Source organism: Meriones unguiculatus, chromosome 1, assembly GCF_030254825.1.
Source record: "Meriones unguiculatus strain TT.TT164.6M chromosome 1, Bangor_MerUng_6.1, whole genome shotgun sequence".
Classification (NCBI taxonomy): Eukaryota; Metazoa; Chordata; class Mammalia; order Rodentia; family Muridae; genus Meriones; species Meriones unguiculatus.
This window is the reverse complement of record NC_083349.1, coordinates 21,485,724-21,505,097: the sequence shown is the minus strand read 5'-3', so window position 1 is coordinate 21,505,097 and position 19,374 is coordinate 21,485,724. Positions and strand designations below refer to the sequence as shown.

At 51.8% G+C, this 19,374-nt stretch overlaps 1 protein-coding gene across 3 annotated transcripts in view; it reads left to right on the top strand.

Moving 5' to 3' along the window:
- Ano1 (anoctamin 1) overlaps positions 1–19,374 on the top strand; it is a 151,224-nt gene that overhangs the window by 125,774 nt on the left and 6,076 nt on the right. For all 3 annotated transcript variants that reach the window (XM_060383301.1, XM_060383295.1, XM_060383291.1), the window contains 5 exons: positions 4,016–4,116; positions 4,860–5,005; positions 9,043–9,195; positions 15,150–15,202; positions 16,736–16,920. In XM_060383301.1, coding sequence (XP_060239284.1) covers positions 4,016–4,116; positions 4,860–5,005; positions 9,043–9,195; positions 15,150–15,202; positions 16,736–16,920 — 638 coding nt within the window. The remainder of the gene's footprint in view (positions 1–4,015; positions 4,117–4,859; positions 5,006–9,042; positions 9,196–15,149; positions 15,203–16,735; positions 16,921–19,374) is intronic.

Genomic DNA, 19,374 nt, shown 5'->3' with positions numbered 1-19,374 from the left:
TGTACATCACATATGAGTGGGTGCCTGAGGAGGGCAGAAGGCGTCATATCTCCTGGGACAGGAGTTGCAGCTGGTTGTGAGCCAACCAGCACAGGTTGGCTCCAGAAGAGCAGTTAAGGGCTCTGAAAAGCTCGCTCATCTCTCTCCAACCTCCTTTTTAAATCTTTTTTTTTTTTTTACCACATTTACTTATTTGTTGTGTGTGTGCACATGTGCAAGCTGTGACACACGTGTAGAGGCCGAAGTATAAAGTTTTAGGAGTTGGTTCTCTCTGCCTACCTCACGGTTCTCTGGGATTGAACTCAGGTCTCCAGGCTCAGTGACAAGCTCCTTTACCCGTGGAGCCAGCACATCTGCCCTGTTTTTATCAGTACATACTAATTACACATAATAGGTCTCCTTACATGTTCATGCACATATGTAACATATTTTCATCATATTCACCTCCATGTTCCCTATTCTGCTCCTCACTCAATCCCTGCCTCTTCCCCCTTCCATTTCCCACCCTCCCCCCCCTCTCTACTCCATTAGCTTCCTTGGGGCTACTTTCAATATCCTTTGACTATTTCCCTCTCTGGTTAAAGTGAATTAAGAAGGAAAAATAGACCTTGGCTGCATCCTCTTAAACTCCAGCATGGCAGCACCCACCTCTGTCCTTAGAGCCAGTGTGGAAACATTTGGCTTCTGGCCCTGGAGGGTCACCTTCTGACACAGCCCTGACCTGTAGGCTTGCTCCATTGTATCTGGGGTTGCCAGAGGTTCAGGTCTCCAGGTGGCCAGCTGGCATTTCCAGCCACAAGAAAGCTCAGCTTATCAGAAAACAAGGGAGTGAGGCTCGAGAGATGGCTCAGTGTTTGCTTGTACAGGCCTGAGGGCCTACGTCTGGTCCCTAGCATTCATACAAAAGGCCAGGCCTGAGGGCTGGAGAGATAGCTCAATGGTTAAGGGCACTTGCTGCTCTTAAAGCAGACCCAGGTTTGATTCTCAGCACTGTGGCTCAGAACCATGTGTAACTCCAAACCTGGGACATCTAATATCTAATACCCTCTTCTGGCTTTTATGGCACCAGGCACATGTGTGGTACACAGACATACACGCAGGCAAAACACTCATATACTTAAAATAAAAAAAAAAAAATTGTTTAAGCTGGGCAGTGGTGGTGCATGCCTTTAATCCCAGCATTTGTGAGGCAGAGGCAGGCAGATCTCTGTGAGTTCAGGCCAGCCTGGTCTACAGAGAAAGTTCCAGGGCAGCCAGAGCTACACAGAGAAACCCTGTCTTGGGAAGAAAAAAAAAAAAAAGTCTTTAAAAAACCAAGCTGGATGGCTCCTGAGAAATGACTGACTTCTGCCCTCCACGTGCATGCAAGCACAAGTACATGTCAAACACACGTGTGCACACACACACACACACACACACACACACACACACAGACCAGTAGAGACAGGAGTGGGCCTTCCTGATAAGGAAACAGTGGAATGAGGTACAAAGAGATGATCAGATAGTTGAGGGCAGCCTAGTTCAGTTATCTGACCACAGACGCAGGCACCCCAGGGCCTCCTCTACAGATGTAGTCGTTTGTGGAGGATTCTTTGCTTCTTGCACAGCATCCTCTCTGCAGCCTCCGTAGGGTTAGAGGAGGGTCAGTGTAGAACATGCAGACCAAGTGTTTTTAGTGGAATTATAGCTCTCTAGGACAAAGACTTTAGTGACTCTATAGAAAGTTTTGCTCAAAACTCTGACAATCACTGTGTCCAGGGCTCACCTTTGTGCTTGGGCCAGTTTGGTTTCACACACCTCATCAGCCCCTGCCTGCCAGCCCTAGCCAACAGTGGGAAACTGTGGGGTTTTTTGAGCCTCGGCGAAGTGGCCATCACCACACCATGAGGCTTCCCAACCTCATGATCCCACCTTCTGTGGCTATAAACATACTAAAATCTATAGTCCGAAAGAAGCTAAACAACAAGGAAGACCCTAGGGAAGATGCTCAGTCCTCATTCAGAAGGACGAACGTGATAGACAGTGGAAGCAGGAGAAGATAGGGAACAGGACAGGAGCCTACCACAGATGGCCTCTGACAGACTCTACTGATTGAGGTCTTGAAGCAGAGGCTGAGACTCAGAGCCAAACTTTGGGCAGAGTGCAGGGAATCCTATGAAAGAAGAGGGAGATAGAAAAACCTGGAGGGGACAGGAGCTCCAAAAGGAGACCAACAGAGCCAAAAAACAAAAACAAAAACAAAAAAACCCTGAGCGCTGGGGATCCTGTAGAGACTGACACCCAATCCAAGGACAATGCATGGAGAGGATCTAAAACCCCAGCTGAGATGTAACCCATATACTTAGTATCCAAGTGGGGTCCTAGTAAGGGGAGCAGGGGCTTTCTCTGGCAACAACTCAGCGACAGGCTCTCTGATCACCTCCCCTTGGGGGGAGGAGGGGTACAGCCTTCCGAGGCCACAGAAGAAGATAATGCAGCCAGTCCTGATAAGACCTGATAGGCTAGGGTCAGATGGAAGGGGAGGAGGACCTCGCCTATCAGTGGACTGGGGGAGGGACATAGGGGGAGAAGATGAGGGAGGGTGGGATTGGGAGGAGATGAGGGAGGAGGCCACAGCCAAGATACAAATTGAATAAATTGTAATAAATGATAATTAAAAAAGAGTCTCCTTAAAAACAAACAAACAAACAAACAAAAAAAGAATTGCACAAGCCCCAGGGAGGAGAGAGGAAGGAGCCTGAGGTCTGGCCATCCCCCATTACCCACCTGCTTGCTGGTTCACCTGTCTCTGAACCCCGAAAAGACAAAGCACATGAGGGTGTTGTAGGGACCGTTTCCTCTGAAGGCTCCTGGGGAGGGTGGCCCACCTCTCCCAGCATCTATAGAATCGCTGATAACTCATCCCCTCCCTTTCTCCCTCCTTCTCTTTCTCCCTCCCTCCACACACCCTCCTTTCCTCCTTCCCTCTCTCCTTCTCTTCAGCTTGGGCAAGTGTGTTTCTCTCTGTTGTGTGTGTTTGTGTGTATATAGTATGTGTATGTGTGTTTCTCTCTCTTGTATGTGTTTGTCTGTATATAGTGTGTACATGTGGAGGCCAAAGGCCAACCTGAGTAGGCTCACCAGGCAGGCTAAACTAATTGACAAGCCAGTAATCATCCCCAGGAATCCCTCTGCCTCTCTCTGCCTCCCCAGCACTGGGATTATGGACACAAGCCACCCCCAGCTGGGAATGGAATTCAGGTGCTTGTGGGGCGAGTACTTCACTGACTGAGTCAGCTCCTTATTCTTTTTATGGAGCAGAGGTCTAACGTAGCCTACGCCAGCCTCACATAACTGAGTTGACTTTGAATTCCTGATCCTCCTACCTCCACTTTCACAGTGCTAGGGTTACAGGTACGTACCACCAGTCCTGGCTTCTTGGTGGCCCTTTCTGTATTGCTCCAGATGCTGGAGTCTCCTTCTGGGTCTTTGTGTTCTGCAGAGGTCATAGGTCACTGAAGCAGGGCATGGTCCCACCTCCTTTGGCTAACCACATCAGCAATGACTTCTTTCCCAAACGAGGCCTTGTTCTCCAAGTTTCAGAAGGTGGAGATGTGAGCCCCCTGCCTCTCTGCACGCCTGAGTGTGCGCTCCCGTGTGTGTGTGTGTGTGTGTGTGTGTGTGTGTGTGTGTGTGTGTGAGAGAGAGAGAGAGGTGGCTTGAGGAAAATGTCAGGTGTCTTCCTCTATCGCGCCCTCCTTATGACTTGAGAGAGGGTCTCTCACTCTCCGGCCAGAGAGATCTTGGTGTCCACTTGCCTCCACCTCCACCCCACAATGCTGAGAAACCATGCAAGTACGCTTGGCTTGGGGTTTGAACTCAGATGCTCAAGCTTGCACAGCACGAGATCTCACCCACCACCCCCCCTAGCCCTGAACCTAACTTTTAAGAGGCCATGAGTCACCCCACAGGTTGAGGGCCAGCCTGGCCCCCTGCCCAGAGCCTGGCTAGGTCTGACCCGCCCTCTCCCCCACAGTGTGCTCCGGGTGGCTGCCTCATGGAGCTCTGCATCCAGCTGAGCATCATCATGCTGGGCAAGCAGCTGATCCAGAACAATCTCTTTGAGATCGGCATCCCGTGAGTGGCAGCTGCCTCGGGAGGGGTCGTGGCAGGTGGGGTGGGTGACTCAAGCGGCCTCTTGAAATAGCCTCTGTGACAGGTGAAGCAATAGCCTCTTTTGGGGTAGGAGACATCAGAAATGGGGAGGTGAGGAGGATGGGGAGGGGACATGGAGCGAAAGTTGCCCCACTGTAGACAGGGAGATACGGACTCCCACCTTTAGGGTGCCACACAGCCCCTGGCTCAATACTGCCTCCTGAGTAGCAGACTGTCCACCCAGGGGTTAATCCCCTCATCCCACTCCTCAGAGGTGCAGGTTCCCTGTAGCCATAGAGTACTGAGGAAAGGCCACAGGGGCATGGTGCGGCCCACATTTCCTGGGTGCCTCCAAGGGCCTCACACAGCAATAAGTGGCCTCTCACTCTCCCTGCCACTCAGCATCTTAGGAAACCAGCCGAGCTGTGCTGCCTCTCAGGAGAAGGGCAGAGCTGTCATTCCCTTCCAGCAGGCCTCTACCAGGCATAGTGGTATATGCCTTTGATCCCAGGGCTAGGGAAGAAGAGGAAGGCGGACTTGGGTGAGTCTGAGGCCAGCCAGGGCTAACAGTAAGACCCTGACTCAAAGCAAAACAAAACAAAACAAGATGCCTGTTTTACTACACTAACCAGTGGTTCAGGCTCAGAGCAGGCAGGACCATCTAACTCCGGTGTGGCGGGCACAGCCTCCACCCCAGCCACTTGCTGACACAGCGCCCCCTGCAGGAAGATGAAAAAGTTCATCCGCTACCTGAAGCTGCGCAGGCAGAGCCCCACTGACCGCGAGGAATCCGTGAAGCGGAAGCAGCGCTATGAGGTGGACTTCAACCTTGAACCCTTCGCTGGCCTCACGCCCGAGTACATGGAGATGAGTGAGTGGTATTCCAGGCAGGGTGGTGGGCACAACAAAGACGATGGGTCTGGGCACGGTGATTGAAGCCTGCCTGTGATCCCAGCCCTTGGAGGCTGAGGCAGGAGGCTCTTGGGTATGAAGACAGCATGGGCTACATAGTGAAGCCCAGTCTCAAAACAGACAAAATGAAACAAAAAGAGAAACTGAGTCTAGGGAGATGGCTCACTTGGTAAATTACTTTATAAGCACTAGGATTTAAGCTCAATCCCTGAACCCACATTAAAAAAAAAAGAATAGATGTGATGGTGTATGCTTGTAATCCCAGCATGAAGGAAGCAGACAGGAGGATCCTTGGGGCTCACTAGCCAGCCAGCCTAGCCTACCCTACTTGTTGAGTACCAAGCCAGTGAGAGATCAGTGCCAATAAAATAAAATGGACCTATCTGGGGAATGATACAGACAGGAAGTTGACCTTTGACCTTCACACACACACACACACACACACACACACACACACACACACAGGAAACAGGCTACTAGGTGAGAAATAGGGAAAGGGCTGTGGGGCTGGCTTGTGCATGACCTGACCCTCAGTTCCCCTTCCCCTTTCAGCAGCATCAGGCAGTGGTAGGATAGGAAGTAGCTCAGCCTACTCTTGGCTCTAGGCTCTGCTCCTTCCTCGGGGCTGTAAACACTGTCCCTTCCAACCTTGTCTTCCAAAAGCCCAGGACAGGCAACACACAGTCACCTGCCACACAGTGTGACACATAAGGTCAAGGAATAATTCCTTTCCCTCACCAGCAAGACCAGCTCCATCGGAGGCCCCAGCATTTGGGATACCATAGGCACACCCCTTGAGAGTCCTCCCTTGGGTCTGTGACTCCTCTCTTTTTCCTGAGCACTGAATACTTGACTCTGCCTGGGCTTGCTGTGACCCCAGCATAAAGCCAGTACTCATAGAGAGGCTGATGTGTAGACCTCATCAACAGTAGGTGTGCCTGCATAGAAGGATGCCCAGAGCTGACCAAGGAGAGATGAGAAAGGCCAGGTGTGGCCTATGTAGCCCTGGGGTCTTCCAGCCTCCCTCCTGTCTGTCCATCTGTCCCCTATTCTATGCTCACACTGGACTCCACATTGTTCTGTAAGAATGAAGCTCAGGCCTGTCAAGGGACCTTTGCCTTTACCTAACCTCGCTAGAATGCTATCCCTCAGGTACCTGCATGGATCCTCCCTATTCCTTCTCCCAGGACTCTGCTCTGAGTGTCCCCCAGTAAAGGTTTTCCCTGACTGCAGTGGCTGAAAATGTTAGCCCCTCCTCAGGCATAGGACCCAGTTCCTTCTCTGGCCCCATTTCAAATCCCACCGACACACTCAGTCGTTCTTCCCTCCCTTTCTATCCGTCTCACAGGAGGATGAAAACCCTGTGGAGGGAAGACCTTTCCTTACCACTCCTGACTGCCGTCTGCAGCCCCTAGAATGGACCCGAGTATACAGCAGATGCTCAGTGCATGTCTGTGTATACGGCAGATGACGTATGAAGGAGTGAATGCAGTCAGGAAGACTCAAGCCCAAGGGAACTTAGGCTGGCAAGGCCTCTGGACAGGACCATGGACAGGACTAAAAAAAAAAAAATGCAGCATCAAGCCTGCCCCAGGTCCTGGCAGGGGAGGGACCGCCCCAGATCCCACATTTCCCACAGTACTGAAAAGCAAGGCAGGCCTGGTATGTGGCCTTAGCGCTCCTCAGCCTTGGCCTGGAGTCCAGTGATGAGCAGGTGACCTTCAGGCTGCAGCACATCGGCCAGGGGATTCTGCCCCCACAAACTTCCCCCAGCCACTCTCTATGTTTGTTCATGTGGTTCTAAGTACCACCCTCATGGCTGGCAGGAATCATCTCATCCCAAGATTCAGGAGAGCGTGGGGGCCAAACAGAACTCCAGGCTCCTTTCTTCCCCCTGCTCATTCCCAGGGTCATGGCCAGTAGAGTTGGGGCACTGGTCCCCGTGTCCCCAAAGTCAGGCCTCAGCCCTCTGAGGAGACTGTAGGAGACCAGATGCCTCAGAGAAGCACCCTGTAGTTGACTGAGACGTGGTCATTTCTCACAACTACTGAACTCTCACCTCGGATTCCCATGATCCTCCAGGGCTTAGTGATAAGGAGATCTCAGGGACAGACGTCTGTTATGTGTCAAGTAGCCCACCTCATCCACCACTAGGGTGCATTCCTCACCTGGTTTTCTCATTAGCTGCCATCTTCTCCAGGGAAATATCAGGCTGGGCACAGGAGCGCACAGATATGGATGGGAGGGCATCCCACACTAGCTTCAGGCCCAGAGTCTCTCCTACTTCCCCTCCATTCTCTCTTTTTCATCCCCTTCATGCTGGATGAGGCAGTGATACCACTCAGAAGTAGTAAAGCCAAGGCTGGAACTATAGCTCCTTTGTAGAGTGTAGCATATTCCTTGCTTAACATGCACAAAGCCCAGGGCTCAATCCCTGGCATAAATCAGGAATGGTAGTGAAGGCCTGTACTGTAATCCCAGATCTTGGGATATGGAGGCAGGAGAATCAGGAGTTCAAGATCATATTTGGCTACATAGTAAAGTGGAGGCCAACCTAGGTGACGTGAGATCCCATGTCAACTTATTTTGAAGTGGGAAAGCCTCCTTACAGCACCCCTCAGCCTGAGCCTGAGCCTCAAAAGCCAGGGTCCATGCACACAACCACAGCAATGCATACAACCATGGCACGTGGCTGGTCCTGTTTCACCATAACCCCCATCACCTCAGGCCTCAGAAGAGGCATCCCACCCCACTGCCCCACACTTCAGGGCCAATGAGAGGTCACCAAGACATCTGAGACAGTTCCCACAGCCTCCTCACCGTGGTAACAATGGCCATACTCAGCCATCTGAGCACAGGGTGACATTCTGCAGCTTCCTTGTTTACCCTCTGGCACGGAGCGCCCTTGGACCAGGTCCTGCCATACAGCTCCTGGACCAGCTTTCTGACTCACATCCCTCTGGTGACCTTTTCCTGACCTGTTGCAACTCGGGTTGACTGCAGCTTTTAGGGCTGAAGAAGCCCAGAGCTGGTGAACAATAACTCAAGGCCTGGAGACAGAAAACTGGGACCTTTGTCCCATGTCCATCATGGAGGACAGATGTCCTTCTACTGTCTTAGGCATGATTGAAGAGGAAAGGAGGGACTCTTGAGACACAGTAATGGGAGCAGGCCTTCCTGACCTAGGGAGATTTGGGGATACGGAGGGGCCAGGCCAGACCATGATCTCACTTCGATCTGCCTGTGAGCAGAGATGTCCTAAGATCAGACCTCTGAGCCTCGAGCATGCATGGGACTCAGGAGTCACATCCTCGTGAAGATGACCAGAGCTCACTTAAGACAGGTATAAAAATCACATCGAGCAGAGCCAGGGAGATGGACTAGGAGGTGGCGTGTTTTCTACGCAAACATGAAGGCACGCGTTCAGGCCCCGGAACCCTTGGAAAAAGCCAAGGGTGGTGATGTGCTTGTAATCCTGGCATTGAAGAGGTAGAAACAGGAGGATCCCCGGGGCTCTCTGGGAAGTCAGTCTAGCCTAATCTGAACCCCCAAGTCCCGGAGAGCGATTCTACTTAAAAAACAAACAGACAAAGTGGGCGGCACCTGAGGACGGACGTTCACAACTTCAGGTCTCCGCGTACATGTGCAAACATGTACCTGTGCAAACATGTACCTGTGCAAACATGCACATGCACTCACATATAGGAAATAAATAAATAATCCAGAATGATGGCACCCTGCCACACTTGGGAAGCTGGGGCAGGAGGATTGTCACAAGTTTAATTCCAGATACTATGACTTCTGTCTTCAGTTCCCTGGGCCTGGACATTGTCCGAGACGGTAGTGGCTCTCTCCAGAGAGGCCCTCGTGCACCTGCAGGCAGGTCCATGCAGGTGGGCTCCTTCGAGGCAGGGTACCAGGCAGGCCTGGTCTGAGTCACGCTGGATGTCAGGTGGTGGGCGGCTGCATCGCTGACAGTGCACGCTCTCCCTACAGTCATTCAGTTCGGCTTTGTCACCCTGTTTGTCGCATCCTTCCCTCTGGCTCCACTGTTTGCCCTGCTAAACAACATCATTGAGATCCGCCTGGATGCCAAAAAGTTTGTCACTGAGCTACGGAGGCCAGTAGCCATCAGAGCCAAAGACATTGGTAAGTGAACCGGGAGATGGGCTCAGAGCACGTGGGCGGGGGGGGGGGGATCCAGACCAGTGTTCCCCTACGAGGGCTTTCCCACCACCTTCCAAGTGATGCAAGATCTTAGATGTGGTCCCCTGGTTCCCCAACCTCCAAGATGTGTCAGCAACCGACGACATGTGGGACTATTTGTCAGCTGTCCGTTTGTCTCGGCCATCCACTATGTAGGTCTCTCAGGCATGCCCACCCTTTTGGTGTTGTGACATGACATCGTCATCCTCAGATTTCATGCTTCAGAAAAGCACAACTGGGTTATAAAAAAAACACGCAGGCATGCACAGGCACACACACAAACCAAAAGTCATGTAAGTTTGTGCTGGTTCTCCAGGAGGCATCGGACACAGGTAAGGGGCTGCTTTTCCTCCATGCTTCTTCTCAACACCCCATCCTCCAACACTGGGGCGGCTCTAGAACTAAGAGGTAGACCGTTAGCTGCTCAGTGAGCACCCCCTGCCTCCTGTAGCACTACCACACTCAGTGCTCACAGAAAGCAGCATAGCTGGGGCTGGACAGAGCGTGCAGCAGTTAAGCATACTGGGCTACTCTTGCAGAGGACCTAACTTCATTCCTAGCCCTCGTGTTGGGCATCTCACAACTGAGTGTGACTCCAGCTCCAGGGGATCCAATGCCTTCTTCTGGCTTGCAAGGGTACCTGCGCACACACACACACACACACACACACACACACACACAAACCTTAAAAGAAATGTTTTTGAAGGTAGAGGGTGCCTCCTGTAGCTGAGGTAGCATAGGCTTGTCATTGAATGACTTGCCCATGAACTTCAAGGCCAGGAGGAAACCCAGCATGAGGCTATGACCCCTGAGTCTCTAGGCTGTGTGTTGTGCATGGTGAGCAGGGGGATGGGGTTCACAGCACTGCAGTAGTCTGCAGCATCAAAGGAAGAGCACCCATCCCCCTGGTAGTGAGTGTCCCATCATCAGAGGCAGTTAAGCCGAAACACTGCATGTATCCGGGAACAGTAGAGGACATGGAAGATGGAGTTGACAGACGCCATGCACACATCAGCCAGAGCCTGTAAGGATGATGTCCTTACTCTAAAGTGAGACCCACGTTTAATCCATCTCCTCTTGAGCAGTGAGAAGGGCAGCTCTGGGCTGACACTTGGAATAAACAAAGATTGAATCACACGAGGGAAGCCATTGGTCACCTACCCATATAGATTATATTCCCAGATGGGTTGGGTTCTGTGTCCCAGATGGGAGTTTGCAAGACTGTTAAGGGTGGCTGGCCTTTCTAAGACCTTTCTCAGCCTCCTAGACATCCAGGTTATCATGTGGGGAATCCTTGGGTCGTGCCGCCCACCCCTGTGGGAACCCTCAGATTGCACCATCCGCTCCATATTCTCTCCTGCTTCTGTTAGTGTGTCTGCCAGGCTGGGTGTTCTTTGGGCCATCCCATTCTGGTAGCATGGCCAGCCCCTGCCAGAAATGACCACACCCTCTAGTCTCCTAGCTACCGCTGAGAGAAGGTGAACTGGGTTTCTCTGTCACTTTGTGACCTTTTACGCTGAGCTGGATGAAATTGCTATGGCCGTAGTCAAGCACATGAGCTATGGAGACATCCATCTGTTTGGTTTGGTTCTATAACCTACCTCACATCTACGCTACCAGCCTGTAAGGACACATACCCTGCCCCCACCCCCAGCCTTGAGAGTAGCCTGGAAACATGGATACTAGGTGAGGAAGAGGTCAGAGCCAGGGCTCATATGTGAGGTCCCTATAATGTGCCTGGACACTGTGGCTTCTTGATGCCATCTTCTGCCCAGGCAACTCAGACAATGGAAACAGACACCCAAGTGGGTCTCCCTGGGTTCTACCCATAGACTTAAAAGCATTCAAAGTCTCTAGACAAACTGACCCTCGTGGGCCCCAGTGTCCCCTATTCTGCCCTGTTGTGGTCATCAGGTAAGCCACACCCCGCTATGTCCAGACTGCTGACCTCAGAGCTACAAGAGCCCTTCACGGGCACTTGGCTTGCCACAGCTTTAGAGGTACAACTGTTCTTAGTGGAAGGCCAAATCCAGGCACGTTCCCTTTGCTCTGAGAAATGTAAAAGCCTTTCCACAGAGGGCTGATGTAGAACCACTGGCCACTGGCCACATCTGGGTTGTGTCTGAGCCACAGGATGGACACCCCGCATCCTGCTCCGAGACAAGTCCAGAGATATGCCCAGGGCAAACTTCTCCTGGAACTCTCCACCTGCTTGGCCCTTGGAGGAAACTGAGAGGAAGCCTGGACAGAGTCCTACCTCCTAGAAAAGCAGGGCGCTCCCCCTCCTAGATGAACAGGGGGTCAGCTTTGCACACCCTCTACTGAATGCTGGAGGCCCAAAGGGAACTGGGCTCTCCGAGGTAGTTTTTAGAAGCTCTTCAGTTCGCTGCCTCATGGCTGGAAAGGAAGGAAAACGTATGGCCACACTGTCCCCGTTGGGCTCTCACAAATGCCGGAGCAGAGTCCCCTTTTGTTATGTTACTGTTTGGTGAATTCTGCTTCAGGACAAAGGCTTGCTGTCCTTACAGGGTGTCCTCTAGAACCCTAGAAATACCAGGTTTCCAGGTGAACAGGGTAGTGTGGGTGGCCTCCTAGCTTCTGCTGTCCTCCCCACCCCCACGGGGCTCCTGGTGTGTCCTCAGAGCCCTCGCTCCGGGCTCCTTGCTTTTTCCCAGGCCTCACGGATCAGCGGCTGCTTCCTGGTTCCTGCCTAGTTGGTTGGAGGCGTGACCTGCCTTTCACATGCTTGTTTGTGGCCTCCTGAGCTGTAACCTTTTGCTCAAAGGGGCTTTTGTCTTCCTCCTCTGATCCGTGCAGAGCCTTTGGGCCAGCTTTCCCAGGGGACAGGAGACCCAGTGGCGCCAGCGGCCTGCACCCCCACAGACCCCGGATAGTGGCAGCTGTGCTCCAGACAGCAGGAGCCTTTATCACATAGGCTCTTAGCTGGGATTCTCTGTCGGGGACCCCAGAATCCAGGTCTTCAGGCAGTAATGACTGCCTGAGCCACACTGCATGTAGTGAGAAGCTGTAGCTGCTGGTCTCAGCACTGAGGTGAGTGGGTGCCGTGTTCAGGCGAAGCAGCATGCTTCCTTATCAAGCTACTGGAAATGGAGTTTAGAGTCCCGTGGAGTGGTAGAGGAGGAGGAAAAGAAGAAGAAGGAGAAAAAGATTCTCATGCGAAGGCACATGACCGCAATCCCCGAACTCAAGTGGTAGAAGCGAGAGGGTCAGAAGTTCAAGGTCATTCTGGGATCCTCATCTCAAAGTCAAGCCTGGGCTACATGAGAACCTATCTCCAAAAACAATAAAGTAAAAATAGACTTTGGCCAGTCATTCTGGCACATAGTTTTGATTCCAACAGAAAACAGAGGCAGGTGGATCTCTGTGAGTTCCAGGCCAGCTAAGGCTACACAGTGAGACCCTGTCTAAAACAATCAAAGAGGAGGGAAGGGGAAGAACTTTCCCCTCCCCTTCTGACTGGAGTTCTGAGATTGAACTACACTGCAGAATTATCAGTCTCCCAGCAATTCTGTTCCTGGTTTATGCCCTGGAAAACTGAAAACAAATGTTGAAATTAAAAAGTATCTATAGATCGGGCATAGCCATGCTTGGTAAATCTAAGCACTCGGGAGGGTGAGGCAGGAGGATTGCTGCATGTCTGAGATCAGCTTGGGCTACATAGTGAGTTCCAGGCCAGAAGCTGGGCTCCAGAGTATGACCCTATGAATAAGAAGAAGTAAGCTGAGGCCACCCTGAACTATACCTTTGCTTGGCTAGGGGTTTGGCATAGGCGTGTACCTACCTGGCGTGCACAAAGGTCCCCAGCATCTCATAACTCAGTCATGATGGCACATACTATCATGTGCCAAGCGTAGTCTCAGCACCCAGGAGGTGGAAGCAGGAAGATCAGGAATTTAAAACTGTCCTTGGCTTATAGTGAATTTGAAGCTAGCCTGGGCCACATGAAACCCTATCTCAAAAAAGAAAGAAAGAAAGAAAGAAAGAAAGAAAGAAAGAAAGAAAGAAAGAAAGAAAGAAAGAAAGAAAGAAAGAAAGAAAGAGAAAGAAAGAAAGAAAAGAAAAGAAAAGAAAAAAGGAAGGAAGGAAGGAAGGAAGAAAAGAAAGAAACAAGGAAGGAAGGAAGGAAGGAAGGAAGGAAGGAAGGAAGGAAGGAAGGAAGGAAGGAAGGAAGGGAAAAGAAAAGAGCTAAAGGAGCAAGAAGCGTCTCATGGCTCCAAGAGGTGGCATACATAGGGAATGTGTGTCAGCTGGCCTTCGGGAGCTGCCAGCGTCAGCCACAGCATCTCTATAAGAAGCCCGACTTACAGAACAGTGGGCTCTGTCTCCTGCTGTGGTTCAGGAGATGGAACTCTGGTCATCAAGCTTGAGCAAAAGGAGCTCTTACCTGCTGGACCATCTCACTGACCCAACAGTTTTCAGGGCTCTGTAGCTGGCAGGCCTGCATCTTTGAATCCTCTGGGTTTTTCTGAAAAGGCTTTGCACACTCCCGCAACGCTGTCATCAAACATCTAACGGGTAAATGCCACAGGGCTCGGGAGCCATAGGGGTGCCTAAGCCACATCCTGTTCTGAGTCGACAGAAGAGCTCTCTGCTCCTGAAAACAAAAACAAAAACAAACAAACAAAAGAACGGCACAAGAGACTGTGCATGCAGTGCTCCCACTGGTGAAGTATGTTTGCAATGACCTAACAGGGATGCTCTCCCCCGTAGCTTGCTGGCTCTCTCAGGCCTATGGGATTTTCAGCATGCAGGATCTACCTGTCTGCCTACCACTTCTGCTACCACGACAAGAAGCACCGGGTGGATATGCATGAACGTCTCATCTCGGAGTAGGCTATCCCAGGGTCAGGGACGTGGGGTGGCTCTTTCCTAGCCTTCCTACCTGATAGCTACACGTGGGTGCCTCGTTGCTATGATGGAGACTGTTTTAAGCTGGAACCATCTCTGGATGGGGCAGGAGGATATACCTGACACATGCACACTGCCATAGCCTTGGCTGCTGGGACGCACAGGGCTGAACACCTGCTGGCCTCATGGTCCACCAGTGTGAGGCTCAAAACGGTTCCTAGGTAGAAGGGCAGCATGTAGCAGTAGGCCATACACCACACCTGAAACAAAGCACTTGCCATAGTTTCCCCAAGGGTGGATGGGCCATTGCACAGACCTGGCCCAGGGATGCAAGCCAAATATGGATGGGACACACTCGTGGCCTAATGGAGTGCAGTTCAGGACAGGACCACTGGGCACACAGCCAGCCTCATGGGTGAAGTTGGCACTGAGGCATACAGGGCATGAGACTCCCTGCAAGAATCGCAACCTGGAGGCCCCAACCAGCACCTCACCTCCTTCCTGGGCTTTGTTCCTTCCTTTTTCAATGGTCGACGGTCAAGAAGCAGGGTCCCACCACACTTGGTATAGGCTTTCTCCCCATTTGGGATCATAGGAGTGGAAGCCAGGGCTTATCCAAGCACGGTGATTGGCTGAACACTGCTGAGCATCACACCCAAGGCAAGATCCCAGCCAGGATGCCCTAGCCACAGACGCTTAAGCAGTGGGGTCGAGGCCAGGTCACTGGTTGAAGGAAAGGGTTCTTCCTACACTGAGTACCTATAGACAGGTTCACAGGGAAGGTCTGGGACCACAAGGGACCAAGGCATCTAAGGCTGGGAACTCACAGACAACCCATAAGGTGACATAGCAACACAGTACAGCCAAGGACACTGGCATTCCCTGGGTCCCTTCTGTGCCTTACCTAGTATTGTGAGGGTGGTTCTCTAGCTGCCCCAGGGCCTACAAGGTTGTGCCCACCCAGGCACTGTGTGGGCATCACAAACCTTACACCTGACCACAGGAGCTCCTATCTGCTTCTCTCCTAGGCATCTGGTATAACATTCTCAGAGGAGTCGGGAAGCTGGCTGTCATCATCAATGTAAGTGAAGGGAATGGGAATCCTGGCTGGGCAGTGAGGCCACCAAGGGGTGGGGATGTCTCTCTTTAGAAGCTTCCCTTGAAGGCTAGGGCTGCGGCTCAGTAGGTAGCTTGCTTGTCTAGCATGTGTGAGACCTGAATTTTATCCCCAGCATTGAATAAAGCAAGAGAGGTTTACTTACCTATTCTTCCAGCACTTGGGTGTAACAGGAGACAGAAGTATCTGAAGTTCAAGGTCATATTCAGCCTCCTAGAGAGTTCAAGGCCAGACTAGGCTACATAAGAACCTATCTCCAAACACACCAAAAAGCCTGTTTGGAACACAGCTGGAAAGGGAGAGACAAACCAGCACTCTTACCTCCCTCAAGCCCAGTGTCACACTCCTAGCTTCCTTCCCAGCCCATGACCATGTTTTCTCAGCCCATGGTATGGCCCCTACTAGCCTTTCCTAGCCTCAGGTCAGGAGTGGCGTAGCCCTTGGCCACTGAGGTCCCCACAGGCTCCATGTTGCTGTGGCAAAGCCCAAGGCTGGCTCAGAAGCATGAGAACCACAGTGGACCTGCAGCATCCACAGCAGTGTCCCTATAACCTCCTGCCTCTCCATCCGATGACTGATCCCCCATATGCAGACCCTGTGCACATGGGAAACAGGAGTGGCTCCCAGAACAGTAGCAGGCCCGGGGTGCCCAACACAAGGACACCTGGACTCCAGTCCTCAATAGGCATAGGGGTGATATTCAAGCTGCTAGGAGCCTCCAAACTCTACACTGTCCTTCCCTCCTGCCAAGTCTTCACTTCTCCAGTTAAGGCCTTAAGGCCCCTTGTTAAAGGGACTGAGAAGGACTGAAATATAGCTGAAGACCTATGCCTCATCCTAAGGGAGCAACAGCAGAGTGCGGAACGAGGGGGCCCTGGAGTACAGCCTGTGTGAAACCAGGGCACACATAAGGCAGTTCATGAGGACACCAGCAACAATGTTAGAAGCTCCCAGAACATTCTAAGCCTTCTGCATTCTTGCCACATGCCAAGCCATTACCCTGCACACAGCTGGTGGAAGTGTGGCCTAGCCCATGTTGCAGCTAGCTAAGGCACAGAGAGGGCAGGTGACTTACCCAAGGCCATACAGCCATCCAAGGCCACTGAGCTTCAGACCCCATCATGAAGTCACTGCAGAGACAGGTCTGTCATAAAGGTAGGCAAGAACTTTACAGTTTGCAAATTCTTTCTTTGAGCTCTTGAATTTCTTGAGCAAACCCAGGAGGTGAGTCTGTGCCCAAAGGGCACGGTCAACCTGCTGAACAAGAACAGAAAGATGGCACAGAAGGCTTGGGACCTTCAACCAGAGCCACACAGCCTGTGAAAGGCAGCCCACTGTCCCTGCTGTCCCTACTTAAGGACCACTACCACAGCCCTTCAGGCTCTTGCAAGCTGCAGCTTAGGACAAGAACATCCTGACCATTTATTCACCCCTGTGGCTGCGCTGCCCCACCCTGCCCCTGCCTCACCCAGATCCACATTCACTGTTTCCCTGCAGGCCTTTGTAATCTCCTTCACATCTGACTTCATCCCTCGCCTGGTATACCTCTACATGTACAGTCAGAACGGGACCATGCATGGCTTCGTCAACCACACGCTCTCCTCCTTCAATGTCAGTGACTTCCAGAATGGCACAGCACCCAATGACCCACTGGACCTGGGCTACGAGGTTCAGATCTGCAGGTACTGCCTTCTCGTCTCCCTCTGAAGAGAGCCCCTTGCAGGGGCAGCTGGGAAAGGCTAAGGAGGAGCCAGGCTTCTTCCCGGGCAGGACTCTGGGAGTAGTTACAAGCAATTTTTAAAAGAGACTATAGGGGTAGCACATGTCTGTAATACCACACTCAGAGCCTGAGGCAGGGGGACTGCTGTGAGTTTGTGTGAGGTCAACCAGGACTACGTGAGACCATGTCTCAAACGTAGTATACTGAGAGGTGGAAACAAAAGATCAGAAGTTCAAGGTCATCCTCAGCTACATATTGAGATTGAGGCCAGCCTGTGCTTTATCGGGTCTTGTCTCCAAAAACCAAGATGGGCTGGAGAGATGGCTTAGCAGTCAATGGCCCTATATCTCCAGCAACAGCGGATCTAAGGCCCTCTTCCGGCCTCCATGGGCACTAAGCATGCATGTGGTGCACAAACGTTCTTATATGCAGGAAAAACATGCAGAGACATAAAATAAGTAAAAATCGTTTTTGTTTTTGCTTTTACTTCCTTTGAGACAGAGTCTCACTGCGTAGCCCTGGCTGGCCTGGAACTCACTACGTAGGTCTGGTGTCTCCAGACTCACAGAGATCCTCTTGTCTCTAGGTCCCAAGTCTAAGTCCGGACTGCAGGACTTAAAGCAGGACTGCTGGGGTTAAAGGTACATGCTGCCCAGCTAAGGTCCTATCTTTAATAAAAAATATTAGAATGTGGTAGACTGGCAGGGAGGGGCAGAGAGCTTTTCACTGTCCCTGGAGCTTCTGTTTTGCCTATGATCTCTTCCCTTAGAAACCAACATGATACCTTAGCTCATGCTCTTGCGTGAGTGTGGGTTTTCCTTGAAGACTCCCATGTGGGAAGCTTCTCTGCAGGGTGGCAGAGGTGAGGTACCTTTAAGAGGTAGGGCCTGGATCCAGATGGTGGTGGTGGTGGTGGTGGCACCAAAGGCAGGCAGATCTCTGTGAGTTCAAGGCCAGCCTGGTCTACCAAGTGAGTTCCAGGACAGCCAGGCTATATAGAGAAAGCCTGTCACAAAAAACATACATCCATACATCCATACATAAAAACAAAAAAAGTGGGGCCTGACACTGTTATATCCATACTGAGAAGATAGAAGTAAGAGGATCAGGAATTCAAGCCTACATATTGAGTTTGAGGCACCTAGGCTAATGAGACCCTACTTCAAATAAATAAATTTATATATTTATTATAAATGCATTATATAGTATATTTGTTATATATGATATATTTATGTATGAATAAGTTACAAGTAATATTTATTCAAGTGGCTTCAGGCTATGACAAGGAAAAAGAGAGTGGGAAAGAAAAGGAACACCACTTCTATGTGGTTTGGTGCTGGGGACAGAACTGCAGCTGTCCTGGAACCCTGCTCAGAGGCAAAAATAAAGAAATAAGGGCAGAGGTGGAGGCTAGGAGGGCAGGTTTTGGGAGGAGACAGCCCAGCATGGCTTCCATGTCTGAAAGCTCTGTCTCTGCACACATCCCTGGACAAAAATCCCCCCAGCCCAGGGAACCCTTCCAAATTGAAAACACAAGTCACCTCAGAAGCATGTAGCTTCCCCTGGCCTCCGCTGCCCAGCATGGCTGCAGAGTACCCTTCGTTTGCCCCAGGGTCTCCGGGTACCAGGTCTGGAGAGAGGGACTCAGCCCCCACCAGGGAAAGGGCCAAGTTCAAAGCGGATTTCCTGTGAATGTTGGTAGTTTCTGCTCCCTGTGGAGTCAAAATCTTGTCCATGGAGCTGTGGGTCAGTTGGGCCCCGACGTGTGCACTCCAGCAGTGGTGTTGGTCACTCCTGGGGAAAGCAATGCTGCTCCCCAAAGAGAGGACTCCTGCATTGGGGAGCAAAGGGGAGAAGAGGGGGAAGATGACCTGACCCTGTGGTGTCAAGGTACGAAACTCAGGGAGACACCTCAAAATCCAGTCTCACATCGGGCAGCCAGACTGCAGGACACCGCAGTATCACTGAAAGCATCCTCACCTCGGGCGCCATTGGGCACTCGGTGAAATCAGAAGTGGCTCGTTTTTCTGCACACTCCCCGCAGAGTGGCGATGGTGCCGAGGGTGAGGCGCACTTGGTGGCAGGGAGGACACAGCTAGAGGACTCCACGCCAAGCCAGGGAAGCAGATCTCCAAAAACACAAGGCCAAAGCCCCACCTATGCTCCTGCTGCTTCAGCCCCATGAAAACAGAGGCCCTCGACCCCAGCTCCAGTTACAGCCAGACTTCTCACCATCTGGACTTCTCACAGTCCTGTAGCTCAGCCACCTTGCACTCCCCACATACACCACAGCCACCTCCCAAAGCCGGAGCCCAGGCCAGCACAGAGTGTGGCAGAGGCAGGAGCTAGGACATGGGATCCCTACAGGCCTCTCTTGATGTCTGTGCTAAAGCAGGCATGGCCCAGGCCAGCCCCA